Below are 19,571 nucleotides of genomic sequence, written 5' to 3' on the forward strand. Positions count from 1 at the left end.
CTAAACTAAATAAAACTGGTGATGGGTTTTGAAGCCATTACTTGATGAGCACAAGGAATCCCTTGAAAGTCTGAGTCAGTCCAATGATACATGTATGTAGAAAAGAAGTCTATGAATGTGTGATTGAGGATCAGCAAAAATCCAATCATGATGCCCTAGAAATTGTCTCAGGGAGATAGGATTGGAAAGGGGTTGTAGTCTAGAAAGTGGAAATCTGATCATTTGTGCAATAACCTCCCTGGTGGGAAGGGGTACAAAAAACAAAGTGATCTGGGGAATTGGATGGCTGAAAGCATTAAAACCAAGGAGCATCTTCCAAGTCCTTGCACCAAAGAGGAAAATGAGTTAGTGAGAATTTGGAGTTTTGAACAAAGTTCTAATTAAACTATCATACAGTTTAACAGCTTCATTAATAAATGAAGGGACTGAAGTCTGAAGAGGCTGAGTAATTTGTGTTTGCTGTATTGGCAGACTACATGTAACACTTAATGTATAGTCTTCTGGGGCACCTGAGTGGCTCAGCTGGTTAAGCATCCAACTCTTGATGTTGGCTCCGATCATGGTCCCATGGTTGTGAGATTGAGCCCTGCTTTGGGCTCTGTGCTGGGAATGAGATCTGCTTAAGGTTCTCTCTCATCCTCTTCTTCTGTCCCTCCCCTGCTCTCTCTCGTTCTTTCTCTCTCTCTCACTCTCTCTCAAAAAAATAAAATAAAATAAAAGTATAGTTTCCCCATAAGTCAAAAACAAGGAAGGAGGATATGGCAGTAGGCATGCAAAAGGGGATCCACTGGGTTTATAGTCCAAATGTAATACTTAATGGAGTGAAAATCTATTTATTTCACCAAAGACTGGCCTTGTGATTTCAAATTAGATCATATTGCCAAATGGGAAAGGAAGAAGCACTTTTTTTTTTTTTTTGGTCTAAACAAAATGAATCTGAAAATGTTTTATGTGTAGTCCTAAAAAATAGAATTCTTTAAGATAAAGAGGTTCTGACTTTCATATATGTAAGAACATAGAAATTATACTTTAAACCATGATAAAGGTAGCAGGGAATATCATTAAAGGTATGTTTTACATGTGATTCTATTATAAAAAGCTGTTGAAATACCAATGATCTGAAGAATCACTTCTTATAAATTCAAGATAAATTTCTGCCCCAAAGTTCACCTTTCGATGTCAATGGCTTATCTACATGATAATCATTTGCAAGAGAATCCAGTTTTTAATTGCAGTCTACATATGATCAAAATACTGCCAAGCTTAATTATGGGTATAGTTGTGTTTTAGTAGCCAAAAGTCTCCTATGGAGTTTCTTAGGTATGTACACATTGCTAGTGGTTTCACATCTAAACTTAATTTCACCGTTGCTTGTTACTTCCTTATACATTGGTTCTCTGTGTCTTACAAACCCTTCCTTGGCTCCAAGTTCATTACCACTGCCTTCCTTAATAATCACTTTATGTTCTTCCCAACTCCTCAAACTTGACATAAAATTTAGTTGTTTCATATGAGTATTTGCCTGTTAAATAGATTGACTAAGCTTTAATTAAGTTGCATTTTGCTAGGGTTCTCTTCCATCCCAGCAAAGGGGGATAATCCACGTAGGTTTCAACCCTTATGGGTCTGGGGGAACCAAAGGGACCCTCTATAGACAGGATGGAGATACCCTGAGTGCAGATCAGTTAACAGAAAAATCACCCTGTGTTAAGAGGTGATTGAGCCCCAGAACAACACTTTAACTGAGTTCTACTACTGAAAACATAGCTGGACTATTTTTATAGCTTTTGTCAAACATAAGTATATTTTTAAAGATTAATATTTCTTAAATATCTTGAAGGAAAAAAATTGAAAAAAGTACCTTGGACTTTATGAAGCAAATGTGTTCATATTGTATGAATTCATTCTTTGTTCTTTTCTAAATCCAAAGAGCAAATTACCCATGATATGTTTTTTTTTAATACAAATACTATAGGTGAATTAAAAGAAATCAAACAAGATATCTCCAGCCTTCGTTATGAACTTTTAGAGGACAAGAGCCAAGCAACTGAGGAATTAGCCGTTCTGATTCATAAACTCAGTGAGAAACTGAATCCTAGCATGCTGAGATGTGAATGATTCAGTAACCTGGAATAATGGCTTTGACTATAGCACAAATGTGGGCAATAATATTTCTAAGTATGAAATACTTGAAAAACTGTGGTGTAAAGTTTTAGTTTTAACTGCCTTTATCATGTGAATCTTTAAAAGTTAGGTCTTAATGATTTTACTGTTTTATCACATGAAAATGGTCTTCATTTTGATTGTCTGCCTTGACATTATAAACAATGACATGCCATTGTATTTAAAGGCCCAGTATTATTACATTACTGACATTTTCGTCCACTTTAGAATAAACTCTATGTCTTTGCACTACCTGTTTGCCTCCAAGAGACCGTAAGCTCCTTGGGGACAGGGACCATGTCTTATTCATCTTTGTGTCTCCAGCATCTAGTACAGTGCCTGGTACATAGTAGGTGCTCAATAAATGTTGAACCCAACTGAACTGCCAACAAAATACAAATAAAAATAAAAAGGTCATCACTATGTAGCATTCCTTCCGTTGTCCAAATGCTGAAGACATTTTTAAAAAAAAATAGAAACATGAAATTTTATAACTGGCTATGACTTGGTAAGATTTTCTTAGAATTTTTGGCATCACTCATAATCCTAGAACCTTTGAGCCCCGAATGAAGAATTTAACAATGAAATGGGTTAATAGAAAATATAATTACATATTTAAGTTTCATAGAATTGTTCCAAACAACACATTAAAGATTTTTCTAAAGTATATACTCTTTGCTTTCTGTCTTAAATTTTCATTTGTTGTTTTTCAATAACGTGAATTTATTTAGTGGGATGGTGAGTTTTTTAAAGTTAGGGGATATGCAGGGTTGCTCTTTTGTTATAACCTTCTAATTTCTGCCTCTGATGCTTTAATGCTAAATAAGATATCAATGACTGACTTCTATCTTGCCCATTAGCTTCATTCTGAGTTTTAGAGGGTATGTCTATGGGAAGAACCAGGAAAAAGCAATGACTGTCTACCTGGAAACACATATCCAAGCCTCACCAGGTATGTTTCGTTTCCCTTCGAGGCATCTCTTGCCATCATTGCTTACAATGATTGACATCCTTTTTCTTATCAAAGCATTTCAATTACACTTTCTATACAAAATAGGTGGTGATGAATCTGTATTTGATTTTTATTTTATAAGTGAGTTAAATACTGGTAATATCCACAACACCTCATGCATCCCCTTAATAAGAATGGGGGTACAGGCCAGTAATTTCCCTCATCTCTTCACAGACCATAAAACAAAGTATTTTTTTTTATCAGCTAGGTTTTGTCTCATGGAGTTATGCCTATCTGGATTCTCTTCACTCTGTTTTTGTCAAGTCAAACAGGAATACGAATTATCATAGCTTAAGGGTAGTTTCATAGGTTCTAAAAAACAATTAAATACATTATATGCTAAAACTCATTAATATCACACATTTTTTGTTTTCTAGACATGAAAACAAAATGACCACTAAATGGTAGCTCTTTAAAGATTATTTCTTAATTTCTACTTTTGGGGATTTAAAACAGTTAATGTAAGAAAAGAACTTTATAGGGGCGCCTGGGTGGCTTAGTCGGTTAAGCGTCCGACTTCGGCTCAGGTCATGATCTCACAGTTCGTGAGTTCGAGCCCCGCGTCGGGCTCTATGCTGACAGCTCAGAGCCTGGAGCCTGTTTCAGATTCTGTGTCTCCCTCTCTCTCTGCCCCTTCCCTGCTCATGCTGTGTTTCTCTCTGTCGCAAAAATAAGTAAACATTAAAAAAAATTAAAAAAAAAGAAAAGAAAAGAACTTTATACATTTTTGCTATCATTTTAGAATATTTCATTAACTTTTGTGCTTTGCAAATGGTATTTTGTGTTAAACATTTTTCAAACTTTATATATTTTATGTTATACCTCAGAGCTAAATAAAATATTGATTTTTTCTTTGTTACTATAGTATGTTGTTACTATAGTTTATATTAAAACAGTAAAGATATGAAATTTCCATAATAGAAAATACTTACAGTCTTCTAGTATTGTCTAGGATTCCAAGAGTAAAAGGTTTTTCCTGTACCTATGGGACAGCATATTTAGTAATCTTCCTAATTGGGATTGAAAAAATGTTGAATGGAAAAGTGTCAGATTTAGCTGAGGACATTCTTCCTAGGATCCTTGGAGTGTTGAATGAAAATAAAGCTCATGGCAACTATATCCTGTAAGAAAATACTTTTTTTTTTTTTTTTGTCGTCTATGCCTTTCACAACTGCAGAGCTCCAAACATAGGTGGTTTTTCCTTTATTTACTATGCTTATGTAAAACTGGTACATTTCTGTTATTTCATTTTTTTCCTTCTTCATAGTTTCTAGGTGGTAGCCAAGAAAGAAGATGTGATGCCAAGATGTGGTGGATACTATTGATATCCTACCCAGATCCTTTTTAATGGGCCAGTGCAGGCATCTCCCAGATTCTGTGACTGTTCCCAGAATAGCAGTTCCCAACAATCCACTTCTTCAGGGAATTGCCCTCAACTGAAAGGAAGCCCTGGATGTTATGTCTCCCCTTCCCCATACAAGTGACCAACTGGGGTGGAAATAAAAAGGCTGGGCCCTTGTCTTTAGGTGGGCCACATTTTTTGGTGTAGTTCATGCTCAACAGCTGCAGAAGGGATTAGGCTTGGCCAGACTCCAGTTGAGACCAAATCTGTGTTTAGCTTTTCCCTCTATTATCCTGTCTCCCTTCCTCCCTTTCTGCTGAGAACATTCCTTCAATATATCATACCCAAATCTTATTAGGCTTTGTCCCCAGTGAACTCATCCTAAGACATAGGTATTACTGTGATAATATAGATGCAAGGTAAGGATTATTCTAGGTGATTGTTATCAAAATTAATACTTCTCTGAGGTTAATAATAACTCTGGGCCAGCAACACCTTGTCTCACTGTTTTAACAGGAACATTGGGCTTAGAAGCAATGCTCAAAGAATTAGGTGGGGCAACTTGGAGAAGGGAACATTTTAACAGAACCAAAAACAATTTTGTTTAGCGAAACACATTTAGGTGATTATGATTAATTAGAAAATTATCCAAGTCCTATATCTGTTTTTTAACTTCTTTGCTATTCTTAGTTTTTTCCTCAGTTACAGATAAAGGAAAGGAAGCAACTCTCAAATTGCTTCTTCGGCTTACTCTTTAAAAATTTTGGTACTGTAAGTGTTTCTGTATTAAATTTGCTGAAGACAAATACAGAATTCTGTATTAAATTTGCTGTATTAAATTTGACTTAATGGAATTCACAATACATTGAGAAGCTTAGATTTATAGACTTGAAATAAAACAGGGAAATAAGCAAAATAGTATCTGGTGTCTTCAGAGTTCTGTGTACTTTAAAAACTTAAAAATGAGATGTATTTTGTGATTGTTAAAAGCAAATTTACTACAACTTAAGACAACTGTCTTACTCAATCGTGTCCAATATATTTTTATTTCAAATGCGTTAAGCCAAATGAAAGAAGCTGTTAGAAATGGGAAGGTAAAGTGTCTTATGAATGATGTCTAAAAAGAACTGAAGTCACATTAATTGTTTATTGTGTGCCCTGGGACAAATCTGGTCTTCTACCATGTTCCATCAAACAGGGCTTTGCCACAAGCAGATTCTCAGTCTTTGGGTGTCTCAGAGTTCTTTCAGGGGATTGGTATCATCACCCAAGGTGGTAATGATCTTTCTTTCCATGTTTCTTTTTTAAAATCAATCTAAAAGGTTATTAATTTTTTAAAATACGAGTTTGAGAGTTTCCCAGTTGGTACCACATGTTAGTGGAGACCAATGTATATACTCATGAGTCAATCACTCAGTCAACCACCTTTAGCTGTGTTATGGTTTTAACTATAATGCAATTTAAATTGCTCTTATTCTTAGTCATAAGTTGTTTAATTTATACTCATAAGGGTTGCTTTGAGACCGCAGCATAAGGTTTATAAGTTACTGAAGTGCATGATACTTCTGTAAATTTGTCTGAAGGTGATTTTTATCACATTTAAGATCTAATCATTTTGTTTTTTTTTAATGTAATCCACCAAGATGTCTCTAGTACCTTAAAATATGTTTAAAAAGATAAATTATAGTGGCAGTTTTCTCTAACTTGGCTTTTCATTTTTGTGAAGAAAAACTCCCCACCCTGCTAATTATATAAGAAGTATTTAAAATTAGTACTTTGAAAATTTTGCCATTTAGAAACAAAACACAGTACTTTAAAAAAAATCACTTTTCTAGATGCAAAATGAAAGAATTCTAAGTATCATAAAGCTCTTTTTGTGTATTTTTGATGCTATATCATAGCCTCATTTTAATGTTTTAAAATAAATTTGATCTTCAAAATAAACTCTTTTCTTTTACACAAAGTAAATAAACAGTGGGCATCACTTCTTAAATGGGAAATAAGCATTGCCAGTATATATTTTGATTACAAATATTATAAAGATTATAGGAAGAGCCAGGTGGCTCACTTGGCTAAGCATGCGACTCTTGGCTTCAGCTCAGGTCGTGATTTCATGGGTTCGTGAGTTTGAGCCCTGTATCAGGCTCCATGCTGACAGTGCAGAGCCTGCTTAGGATTCTCTGTTTCTCCCTCTCCCTCTCTCTCTCTCTCTCTCTCTCTCTCTCTCTCTCTCTCTGCCCCTCTCCCACTCTCTGTCTCCAAAAAATACATAAACTTAAAACAGCTTTTAAAAAAGATTGCAAGAAGATGAATTTTATAATGCTACCTTAAATAATATAGCAATCTAAAATAAAATGCCTTATCTTTTTTTTTTCTTTTTTTTTTTTTTAATTTTTTTCAACGTTTTTTATTTATTTTTGGGACAGAGAGAAACAGAGCATGAACGGGGGAGGGGCAGAGAGAGAGGGGGACACAGAATCGGAAACAGGCTCCAGGCTCCGAGCCATCAGCCCAGAGCCTGACGCGGGGCTCGAACTCACGGACCGCGAGATCGTGACCCGGCTGAAGTCGGACGCTTAACCGACTGCGCCACCCAGGCGCCCCTAAAATGCCTTATCTTTAAAGCTACATTTCTACACAAACATTTTTTTTTTCTCACCTTGGCTTGTAGATGCCCAAATTAATTACAAAATTTCACAATGAAAAAATGAGATAATTATTAAAAATCCTACGGGATTTGAAAGATTATACATTACTATGAAAGTGGTTTGTGGATATGAAAGAGAAAACATTGGATTAATGGTTTCTAAGATTTTGCTCAGCCCTGGAATACTTGTCAAACTTACGAGAGTAATTTTTAAAAAGATAATTCCTGCCCATTCATCAGGTTTTCCGGATTTTGATTTCTTTGTTATAATGCAAAAACGTTAGCAGTAATAAATATCAGTACCATTTTCCTTAAGTTGTTAACATGCATTGCCAGGACTTAAGAAGGGAAACAAAACAGACTGGGAAGATTTGGTACCCACTGTCTTGGATAACCCTTTATCAGAACCTTGCAATCTCAGGGACAGTAGAATGCCTACCTTGGAAACTATGCAGTTAAACACAGATTTTGAGGATTGCTTAATTTTTAATTTTATTTTTTAACAATTTTATTTTCAAATTGAAAAATTTTATTAAAAACAATGCAAACATCTTATGGAGAACACAAAACAAGAAGAGGAAAGTTTATAATCCTTTATAACCAACAAAATTTTTTTTGGATTTATTTCATAACAAGTCCCTTCCTATAATTGTAATCATAGTATATACACTATTTTATATTATGCTTTTAGTATGATCCTGAACACTTCCCACATTGCTTTCCAGCCTTCATTATTTCCACTTTCAGTGGCTGCACAGTAGTTGATAAAGTGGAGGCACCATTTCTTTATTGGATAGTTATATCTGCATTTTAAGTGGTTCCTCAATGACGACTTGTTACTTTGCTTTGTTTCTGTAAAACTAAATATCCAAAATTGGGGTTATGTGTTAAAAATATCCCACATTTATAGGTTCGGATGCATATTTCTACATTGCTTTTGAAAGGGTTTTATTGCCAGTTTTAAGCATCACAGTTGATGAGCACATGCCCTCTCTACAATATGCAGTGTTATCACTTACATCTTTTTCTAATTTGAAAGGTAAAATAAAAGGGTATCTTGCTTTAATATTATCAATTACAGATGAAGGTAATAGATTTCTATAAGTTTGTTCAGTAGCCATTTTCTTCGTGAAATGTCTGTTAATATTTTTACCTGTTTACTTATTGGAATAATACTATTTCTTTATTAACTTGTATGAACTGTTTATAAAGATAGTAAGTTTGCATATATATCCCAAATTTTTGTTTATATTTAAAAAATTTTGTCACATATTGAAATGTTTCATCTTTATTCTTAATATCTGTTTTTTTCTTTTTGATTTCTTTTATTCCTGTTAAGATCAGACAAGTTCCCTTCTGATATAGGCTGAATTGTGTCCCACTTAAATTCATATGTTGAAGTCCTAACTCCAAGTACCTCAGAATGTAACTGTATTTGGAAGTAGGACCTCTAAAGAGGTAATTACCGTAAAATGAGATCATTAGGATGGGCCTTGATCCATCCAATTTGACTGGTTTCCTTATCAGAAGAGATTAGGATACAGACTTGCAAAGAGGGAAGACCTTGTGAATCCAGGAGGAGAAGATGGGCATCACAAGCCAAGGTGAGAAGCCTTAGAAGATTGGTTTGGTTCCCTGCTCACACTTTGATCTTGTATTTCTAGCCTGTGAGACCTGTGAGAAAATAAATTTCTGTTGTATAAAGTCACTCAGTTTGTGGTAATTTATTATGGGGCCCCTAAGTGTTCCACCTTCCAACTCCCTAAATTCTATAAAATTCTGTACAACTCTGTGTTCTCCTGTCTCCCCTATGGCTTTATTTTTCAATTTACTTCTGAAATGTATCTGTATTTTTGTTGAATCTAAATTGGTATGTGTTTTTCGCAAATTGCTACATAGCTAATCCATCTCCAGGCCCTGCTGTCTATTTTAATATGGAGTTATTTAGCCTCAGAAAAAGAATTGTCTAGAACATTCTGGTATCTAGACAAAACCTTCTCACGTCCCTTGCTGGAAATAATTATTCTTCCTAAGAAGTACCCCCTTCTCAGGGTTTCAATCTTGTTTCACAATCATTTGTGAACTCTCTCCTAGTAAACCAAAGAAATCAGGAAAGAGGCTGTATCTTTCTCATCTATATTTAGTATTTCTTTAGTCACAACACTGTACATTAAGGAAGAAATGATCAAAGGATCAGGGAATATTAGCTCTAAGTCAGACCTTGGATCATTATAGGCCACTAGTAGTCTGCAGGTCCCTGAGGCCTATTCAGGGGGTGTGTGATTTTGAAACTCTTTTCATTACACTAAGATGTTATCTGCCTTTTGCACTGTGTTGACATTTGCACTGATGGTGCAAAAGCAATGGTGGTTAAGTACGGTTGGTGCTTAAACATGAATCAAAGCAGTGGCTTCAATAGTTACTGCATTCTTCATGCCACATATTGGCAGGAAACAAAACTACATAAATATGTCCGTTGTGAAGCAGTAAAAGTTGTTCATTTTAAGTCTCAATTTGAATACATTTCTTTCAGATATTCTGTGTGATGAAATGGGAAGTATGCATAAAGCATTTCTACTGAATACTGAGGGGTATTGTCTCAAGGAAAAGCGTTTGTGTGATTATTGGAGATGGTAGCTGGAACACTTTCTTTAAAAAAGCACAACTGACAAAAATTATGATTAGTCAGACTAGAGTATTTGGTATACACTTTCTTGTGAATTCAAGAAGGGAACCTATCATTTTAAGGAAAACCACTGACATTTGTTGCCAATGCTTAAAATTTGACCTTTTAAGCACAAATGAGAAGTTTGCAAAATTTGTTTCCATGTTTGAGGTAGATAGCTTTCCAATATTTCACAACTTTTCTGATTAAATCCATGGTGATATTAACATACAGGATTTCTTTGATGTTATATAATGAAGACACATTCCACATTGCAATTAGCTTGTAAAAAACTACCACTTGTTGACAATAAATTTCATGTAATAAAAAATAAAAAATAAAAATAAATGGCCAAAAGTTACTCACGAGCATAAAAAAAAAAAGAAAAAAACTACCACTTGTTAATTTTGCGCCAGACTTTCTTCATATACTTAAATAAAACAACCCACATATACCAACAGATGGAATGCAGTAGGAGATCTGGGACTTGCTTGTCTATTCAGGTGGACAGTAAATAGATTTGCAAACACCAATTTGCAGACTTTTTATCTCTTTTTTTCTCCCAAAATATTTTCATTAAAATTTTTATGTAATTTTATTTTTTTTGATTTTTATTTATTTTTGAGACAGAGAGAGACAGAGCATGAATGGGGGAGGGTCAGAGAGAGAGGGAGACACAGAATCGGAAGCAGGCTCCAGGCTCTGAGCCATCAGCCCAGAGCCTGACGCGGGGCTCAAACTCGCGAACCGTGAGATCGTGACCTGAGCTGAAGTCGGATGCTCAACCGACTGAGCCACCCAGGCGCCCCTGTAATAAGTTTATTTTTAAGTACACTTTTAAAATTCCAGTTTTAATTTCTTTTCTTTCTTTTTTTTTTTTTTTTAATTCTTGAGAGAGCGAGCACAAACCTGTGAGCAGGGAAGGGGGAGAGAGAGAGAGAGAGAGAGAGAGAGAGAGAGAGAGAGAGAGAGAGAGAGAGAGAGAAAACCCAAGGACACTCTGCACTCTTGTGGAACCTGAATCGGGGCTTGAACTCACAAAGCCAGAGATATCCTAAGCTGAAATCAAGAGTCGGACGCTTAACCGACTGAGCCACCCAGGCGCCCCTCCAGTTCTAATTTCTAATATAGTAAATATCAGCAGATCTTATATAAACAAAAGGTCTTTGGGGTCCTCAATAGTTTGTTAAGAGTTTTGGGAAGGGGCTGTAAGGCCAAAAGTTTGATAACTATTGTGGTAAGCTAACTCCTGTAACGGTGGAACCTAATTCTTTGAAGGACTCTTTCCCGTGTCAGTAAAATAGTTCAGCGTCAACATAAGTTTCACATCAGGGGTCTACACTGAGAAAGACTTAAAGAGGTGCTTCTCTAGACCGCGGTGGGGGTGGAGCCAAGACTGCGTCTCCAGTCTCCCTGGAAACCACCTTTCTCTAGTGTCTTGGGCCTAGTCCTCCGTTCCTCTCCGCCTGTGATTGGAGCAGGTTAAGTCAGTGGGCGGTTCTTTGGAAGAGGGGCGGGGCTTTCTCTTTTGGCCGTGGGCTCCCCTCGCGTGAGCGTATTGACGTCACACTGGACGCCGCAGCCTTGACGCCACGCCTGTGCATCCCCAACTGAGGCCGTCGTAGCGGGGGTTGGCCTTTCGAGGGGACGCGAGCGGGACCCGTGAGGCCTGAGGTCCAGTAGCCTCTGTTCCCGTGCGGTTCCGGCGCTGGCCCCAGCATCGGTGCCACCATCATGGATCTAAATTTAAACCGAGCGGATTATTTACAGGTAAACCTGAGGGAATAAAGCGGGCGCCAAGCGGGACGAGCCCCGCTCCCTGAGAGGATTTTGTCCTTCCACTGACGTCTGTCGGGGTCGCCCAGAGGGGGTGCGGCGGCGAAGGTGCAGGGCTGGGTGCTGCGCTCTCGTTGTCGCTGTCACGGGCAACTACTGCTCGCCCTTGAGGGTCCGCGGGGACTTGGAAAGAAGCGGCAGACGCTCCCGCGTTGCTGGCGGCTGCCAGCATACCTAGAATATATAGAATGTACATATATACACTTAGAATATACTTTGAATACCTAAAAAGAGCTGACGTGATCTCGGATTCCTCTTCAAGGCCGTACGCCTCCCAGGCTGCAGCTACCTGTTGGCCCGTAACTCCGGGAATCTCCCTCCATCTCTCCCCAGCCCCTTCTCCCGAGCGCCAGACCCTTCTCGCTTTGAGCTGGACGTCACCAGCCACATAATCATAAAAGCCAACGACAACTCTTTATTGCACATGTAATTTCTTCATGAGCTTAACTTACATTACTATTTACTCTTCATAAAAATTCTCTGAGTAGATAATGTTATAGATGGTGATCTAGGATCACTTAATTACTTAACAGCGAAAAAGGATGAAGTTCTTAACTTGAAACAAAGTCTCTGACTCCGGAGCTGGTGTTCTCTCTCTTACACTATCCTGCCTCTCAGTATTTCAGCTCTAGCCATTCTGTCCCTCTTTTTCATCTCCTTTTTCAGTGATTCCGTTTTGGCTCATGATACAAAAGTTTGCCCCGTCAGTTTCCCTGTTAGCTATGCTAGGTACTTTTCACCGTAATATCTTCCGTAGTGAACTGGTCACCACGTTTTGCTACTGCTTGTGTCTCCTAAACATCTCTTGACTGGTCCCATTTTTTCCCCATCTCCATTACCCCCAATTCAGGTCTTCATCTTCTCTTTCTCCAGTAATTGAAATAGCCTCTTATTTGGGCTCCTAGCCTCCTGCTTCACCTCCCTCCAAGCCGTCCTTCACATCACTTGTTAGAATGTTTCAAAAATGCAAATCTAAACAGATTACTTTATTTTTTTCAAAAAAAAATTTTAATGTTTTATTTATTTTTGAGACAGAGACAGAGTATGAATGGGGGGAGGGGCAGAGAGAGAGAGGGAGACCCAGAATCCGAAGCAGGCTCCAGGCTCTGAGCTGTCAGCACAGAGCCCAACACAGGGCTTGAACTCACAGACCATGAGATCATGACCTGAGCCGCAGTGGGACGCTCAACCGACTGAGCCACCCAGGCGCCCCCTAAACAGATTACTTTAAACTTTAGTACTACTCCTTAGAATACAGAAGAAAGTTGTACTTCTACACGATATGTAAATCCTTTTATGGTCTGTTGTTTACTGCAATGTCTGTCCCATTGGTCCCCATCCTCCCCACGTCTTCTCTCATACTGTGCACCACTAGTGACAGTTCCCTGCTGTTTGCATCTTCCATACCTTTTGTAAAATAGTCCTCACTATCAGATTGGATGACATGACCCTCAGCATGTTCGGTGTTTTGCAGAAGTCTGCTATGTTGCATTTTTAATAATTGTAATCTATTTCCAAAGATTTTTAATTACTGTACGAAAACGAATAACTGTATGAAGTTTTTAGTGAAGGCTTCTAGAAATATGTGTTCATAAAGTATGTTGCCACTAGTGTCACATTATTTTTGGCTTGACAACTTTATAGCATAAATTTTACTATTTTGGGGTGGCTCCTATATTTTGTCATTTGTGGCATATATTTCATTAGAAAGTAAGTTCATCACTGATAGTAGTTGTTTCGTATCACTAATTGCAATACAAAATGAATTGAATCTGCTGGTTCTTTTAATCCCTTATGTAATCACTTCAAATTAGTGTATCAGAAAACATTCACTAGGTGGCTGGTGTGTTTCCTTAGGTGGGAGTGACCTCTCAGAAGACTATGAAGTTACTTCCTGCCTCCAGACACAGAGCTACACAAAAGGTACTGTAGAGATCCTGGTTTCTCCCTATCTCTTTGCTCTGACAGAGAAGAGGTTTATATTCCTTTCTTTATTAGTAAGTTACTCTTTTTAAAATGCTGATGTTAAAATGGAAATAAATTTCTTTTAATTTGAACAGAGGTTGGAATACCAAGGCACATCCACAGTCAGTAATTTTCTTGGATATTATAATTTTTGTGTACAATCTGTAATAGTTTGAGCAAACTTATTGAAAAGTATATTCCAAGTTGCTCGATAAATGTTGTTGACTGACTGAAAAATGTATTCCATTCCCCTGTTAATAATTTACTCAGTGTGTAATTGTGTGTACTAGATTGTGTATATGAAGAAGAAACATAAAGCACATTAGGATATAGAGAAAATTCTTTTTATTTTTTTATTAAAAAAACTTTTCTAAATGTTTATTTATTTTTGAGAGAGAGAGACAGCGACAGAGTGTGAGCAGGGAAGGGGCAGAGAGAGAGGGAGACACAGAATCTGAAACAGGCTCCAGGCTCTCAGCTGTCAGCACAGAGCCCAATGCGGGGCTCAAACTCCTGAACTGTGAGATCATGACCTGAGCTGAAGTGGGACAGTAAATTGACTAAGCCACCCAGGCGCCCTGGGAAAATCCTTTTTAAACTTCATTGTATTTTTAAGAGTAATTAAGTATTTTGATGTTGAACTTTTTATTTAATTAATGATAACTATATTTTTTAAATATATTTTTAATGTTTATTTATTTGGGGAGGAGGGGCAGAGAGAGAAGGAGACACAGAATCCAAAGCAGGCTCCAGGCTCTGAGCTGTCAGTGCAGAGCCTGACGTGGGGCTCGAACCCGTGAACTGTGAGATCATGACCTGAGCTGAAGTCGAACACTCAACCAACTGGGCCACCCTGACGCCCCACAATGACAATAATTTTCGTAGCAATATTGATCCTATGATTTCTATAAACCAATTATAATTTCTTAGTAGACTGGTAGGATATTTTAATAGCTGCAAAATAAATACAGTATTGTGATGTAGTAACATTTTACTAAGATAAATCAACATATTTTTCATTGTCATTTATTGTATTTGGTCTACTAGATCAGAACTTTTCAAACTTTTTTGGCCTTAGGGCCCTTTTACACTCTTAAATTATTGAGGATCCCAAAGAACTTTTGTTTATGTAGGTTATATCTATCAATATTACTGTATTAAGATTAAAACAAATATCTAAAATATTTGTTATTTTATTTTTTAAACAATACACCCATTACATGTTTACATAGATAACATTTTTAATAAAAAGTAACTGCATTTTCAAAAACAAAAAGAGGATTTAGTGAGAATAGTGGCGTTGTGTCACACTTCTGCAAATTCTTTAGTCTGGCATAAGCAAGGCATCTAACTTCTCATATCTATTTTCTACATTCAATCTGTTGTCTTGGTTGAAGCATACAAAGAATATCCAGCTCACACAGACACACAGTTGAAATTAGGAGTTATTTAAATAGCTTTTTCCAGGTAATTATGGCTCTTCACATATACTTGACAAATAGTAGTTACTTAAACATTAGTTGCAATGTGGAATAAGAAGCCATATTGATTAGCTTTTCATACTTTGATACATTAAAAACCATTTGTACTTTGAATGGATCTTTTACCCATGCATAGTTTTATAGCATCCTGTAATGGTCATTTGAGATTATTGGTTCATTGAGATATACAGATCTTCCAAAAGTTGAATGTTCAAATGTTGATTGTTCCAAATGTTATTATAAAATATAAAGCAAATCACATTTGTTGATGTCACTACTGATTTCATCAGAAAAGTTAAGTATGGAGTAGCTGTCAAGCTCACAGTGGCAGATTCAAGTCTTCCGAAGTACTTATTTCACTTGAAATAAGTACTCATTTTCACTTGAAAACCCAAATTTTATCATTGGGAGCAAATACTTTCAATTGTTTTCCTTTAAAATGACAAGCTCACTTCTTTTAGTTTTTTTGTTTTGTTTTGTTTTGTTTTTAATGTCTACAAATACCAAGTGTTAGTAACAGCTTGTTATTAACCATTGCCTTCTTTTTTTAATGTTTATTTATTTTGAGAGAGAGAGAAAGCCAGGGAGGGGCAGAGAGGGAGGGAGTGATTGAATCCCTAGCAGACTCCCTCGCTGTTAGCACAGAGCTGGGTGGCAGAGCTGGGTGCTTGCAGGGCTTGATTTACAAACCGTGAGTGAGATCATGACCTGAGCTGAAATGAAAAGTCAGACACTTAACCCACTGAGCCCCCCAGGCACCCCTTAACCATTGCTAATAGTTGCTAGTTGTTCTTTCATTCTTAAAATTATGTTTCTTGAAAAAATTGAATAGTTCAGCTTGTGACTAAAACTGGTATTAAGTGGTATTTTTGGTATGCAGCAAAAGTGCTTTATGCATATTTTTTTATTTTCTCACACTAAATATTAAAAAGACATGATTCAAGGGCCAAAATTCAAGAAGATTAATAATTTTTATTGCTTCATCAAGAACATTCTTACATGAGGTTTGATTTTTTTCTTTACTCTCAAGTGGTGATGAAGATTACAGTGACAACCGGTAAGGTTTGTTGTCATTGTTTTGATTCTTGCCAGACACCAGCAACTTTATCCACAATTGCTCCGCATCATCATCGTAAATATCAACATAGCAAAAAAGAAAAATAAAGACTTACTTAGAAAAATAGTTTTCATTTGCCAGATTCCCTAAAACGTTCTTGTTGACCTCAGGAATCTAGGAATCACACTTTGGGAATCCCTGTAATTATTGTTTTCACAAATTATTGGAGTAATGTAGTATTTAAAAAAAAAACAACTCAAAACCTTAACTGTTCGTATGTATTTTTTCATCTGAATAGGAATCTGCCAATACCAAAGGTCCATAAATCTCCTGAAAATGTGTGCATAATTATTTGTGAATGTTCATTGTTCTAGAAAGAAAGTCCATAGCTTTCATAAAATGCACAAAGGGATTTGTGATCCCCACACCAAAGTTAAGAATCAGGGACCCAAGAATGTGGCCTGTGCAACATCAACTTTTTGATAATTGAGACTTGTTTTGTGTCCTAATACATTGTCAATTTTCTAATGTTCCTGTGTGCTTGAAAAGAACATTTATAATGTACTTAGGATGAGTGAATTGCTTATTTATGCACGTGTGAGCACACACTCACACACACACATATCCTACACATATGTACATGAATGTACACATACATATGTACATACATATTAGATCAGAGGTAATTGTTTTTCTAATCTATATCCTTCTCTTTTGTCTGCTTGTTTACCAATTCCTGAGAAACAAGTGTTAAAATCTCCCTCTGTATTTATTTCAAAATAATCCATTGGTTACATGTTGATAGTTGTTGAACCTGAATGATGGATATGTGGGAATTCATTATAATATTCTGTCTGCTTTTGCATAGGGTGAAATTTTTCTATTAAGAAGGTTTTAAAAATATCAAGTAGGTCAATCACAACTTTACTGATAATCTGTTTTGAAAGTTAATCTTAACATATTCTTATCCTCTAGTTAAGGAAAAAAATTACCTCCCTGACATTTCTGTTTCTGTTCTCTTGCTCTCTTTACATTGTAGGAACAGAATATATGACCAATAACTTCAATAATGATTCTCCCTACCTTCTCGTTGCCCCTTTCTTGTAATTTCTTGGACTATTATTTTTTGTGTAGGCACTTTCCTAGATTTTCTGATCTCTACTTTCAAAATTATGATTTATATTTTGAGATCTTGTTTCCCCCATATAAGTTAATAGGACATAATTATAGTAATTTCATATTCTCTTCAATCTATTGTAGGTGGTTATTGGAGATCACGATGGGGTAGTTATGTGCTTTGGCATGAAGAAGGGAGAAGCAGTGGTATGTATAGCTTTTTTTTTTTTTTTAGGAGAAAAAAGGATTTTCCTCTTTCTTTCTTTTTCTTTCTTTCTTTCTTTCTTTCTTTCTTTCTTTCTTTCTTTCTTTCTTTCTTTCTTTCTTTCTTTCCTTTCCTTTCCTTTCCTTCCTTCCTTCCTTCCTTCCTTCCTTCCTTCCTTCCTTCCTTCCTTCCTTCCTTCCTTCCTTTGTAGGCTCCACACCCAGGATGGAGCCCAATGTGGGGCCCAAACTCATGACCCCAAGATCAAGACCCAAGCTGAGATCAAAAGTCAGTCACCTAACTGACTGAGTCACCCAGGTGCCTTGAAAAAAGGATTTTCTAAAAAAGAAACACACTACTTGTTGAATACTCTTAGGTTAAAATTTTCCTAAAAACAATGAAAAATGCATTGTGAGAAAAGTAGTTACATGAAGTATGAGGCTACAGGCAAGACAACAGTCATGTTCTAGCTAGCTGTAAAATACCTTTGACAGCCTAGGGTGATAATATTAATTTTCTATGGTGTGTGACAGATTACTTTTGGGGGTTTGAATCAATACTATTATCTCATAGTTTCTGTGGGTCAGGAATATGGTTTCGTGTCTTACATGGCTACAGCGTAGATATTAGTCAGGATCTATTCCTTTTTGGAGCTGGGGTCCTGTTCCAAGCTCACGTGGTTGTTGACGGGATTCAGATTCTTGCTGTTGTAGGACTGAGGTCTCCATTTTATTGCTGTCTATAAGCCAGGGCCTGCTCTCAACATCTTGAGGCCCCCACAGTTCTTTGCCATATGTCACTGGCCCTCTCATGGTGACCTGCTTCAAGCCAGCAGGAAAATCTGTCCAGTCAGCTAAGGTAGAGTCTTATGTAACTTATGTAACATAATATAACACGGAAGTGACTATCCCATCACCTCTGCCTCTTAATGTAACCTAATCAAGGATGTGATTAATGCATTATCATATTGACAGATCATAGTTTACAAGCAATGGGTCTGAGCTGTGAGCACTTATATATTCACTATACATTATGTAGAATTTATAAAAAAACTGGATAGGGTAAAAACTGTCAGAAGGTGCAGTGTTTCTATTATTTGTATATTCTCCCAGATACTTTATTCTCTGTATAAAGTCATTGGAGGGGAGGGAGAGAAATTGGTGCCAATAATAAAATGGAAAATAACCAGGAAGAAATTAATAATACAAATGGTATTTCCAATTAGATATCAAGTTATACATTCAGGTTTCCAGTAAATTCTACAATCTTTTACTTATACTACTAAAATTTATAAAAATTATGAATAAAGCAGGAGAGATTAGTTTTAAACAGACAATTCAAGCGTAAAAAGATGTCCATTGGAGCCAGTGGGGGAATCTTGTTAAAATACAGGTTCTCATTCAGTAGAAAAGTCTGCATTTTTAATAAGGTTAATCATACTAATCGCACTGCTTAATGAACTCTACTTTGAGTTGCAGGAGTTTAGATTTTAATGATGTTGCTGAAATATGTATGGCAATAAATATTCTAAATTTTGAAGATATTTAGCCAAAAACCTTGAAGACCCACTGAAGTAAATACATTTGTATCTAAAGATGTTTCTATATAATGGAACTATAATACTTTGTGTGTTTGAAATCACAGTGTTTTTTTATGGTAAAAGAAAATGCTTACAATAAATTTGTGTACTTAATTTTTTCCCCCATGATTTTTGCAGGCAGTGTTCAAGACTTTACCAGGGCAGAAGATTGCAAGATTGGAGCTAGGAGGGGTTCTTAATACACCCCAGGAGAAAATTTTTGTTGCTGCAGGATCTGAGATTAGAGGCTTCACAAAGAGAGGAAAACAGTTCCTCTCTTTTGAAACAAACCTCACTGAAAGCATTAAAGCTATGTATGTTCATCCTTTTTTTATCTTTACATATCCATTTACAATATTTTGGATAGGTGACAAACATCAGATTGAGTCTCATATCTTAATAGATTTCTTGGGAAGTAAAATTGTCTAAAGGCACTTTGTTAGTAAGAAACTAATTAACCTAGAATCAGTACAAAATCAATTGGTTGTTGAAATGTTTTCTTT

At 36.4% G+C, this 19,571-nt stretch overlaps 2 protein-coding genes across 3 annotated transcripts in view; both read left to right on the forward strand.

Annotated features, from left to right (window-relative positions):
• Positions 1-2,817, forward strand: part of TRPC3 (transient receptor potential cation channel subfamily C member 3) — a 72,314-nt gene extending 69,497 nt beyond the window's left edge. For both annotated transcript variants that reach the window (XM_042982686.1, XM_042982687.1), the window contains one exon: positions 1,976-2,817. In XM_042982686.1, coding sequence (XP_042838620.1) covers positions 1,976-2,118 — 143 coding nt within the window. In that variant the 3' untranslated portion in view covers positions 2,119-2,817. The remainder of the gene's footprint in view (positions 1-1,975) is intronic.
• An 8,581-nt stretch (positions 2,818-11,398) lies between these two features.
• The window catches only part of BBS7 (Bardet-Biedl syndrome 7), a 35,639-nt gene continuing 27,466 nt past the window's right edge, over positions 11,399-19,571 (forward strand). The window contains exons 1-4 of the mRNA XM_007087599.3: positions 11,399-11,599; positions 13,523-13,588; positions 17,429-17,491; positions 19,207-19,382. Of these exons, the coding sequence (XP_007087661.2) occupies positions 11,564-11,599; positions 13,523-13,588; positions 17,429-17,491; positions 19,207-19,382 (341 nt within the window). The 5' untranslated portion in view covers positions 11,399-11,563. The remainder of the gene's footprint in view (positions 11,600-13,522; positions 13,589-17,428; positions 17,492-19,206; positions 19,383-19,571) is intronic.

The sequence above is a fragment of the Panthera tigris genome, chromosome B1, assembly GCF_018350195.1.
Source record: "Panthera tigris isolate Pti1 chromosome B1, P.tigris_Pti1_mat1.1, whole genome shotgun sequence".
NCBI classification, from domain to species: domain Eukaryota; kingdom Metazoa; phylum Chordata; class Mammalia; order Carnivora; family Felidae; genus Panthera; species Panthera tigris.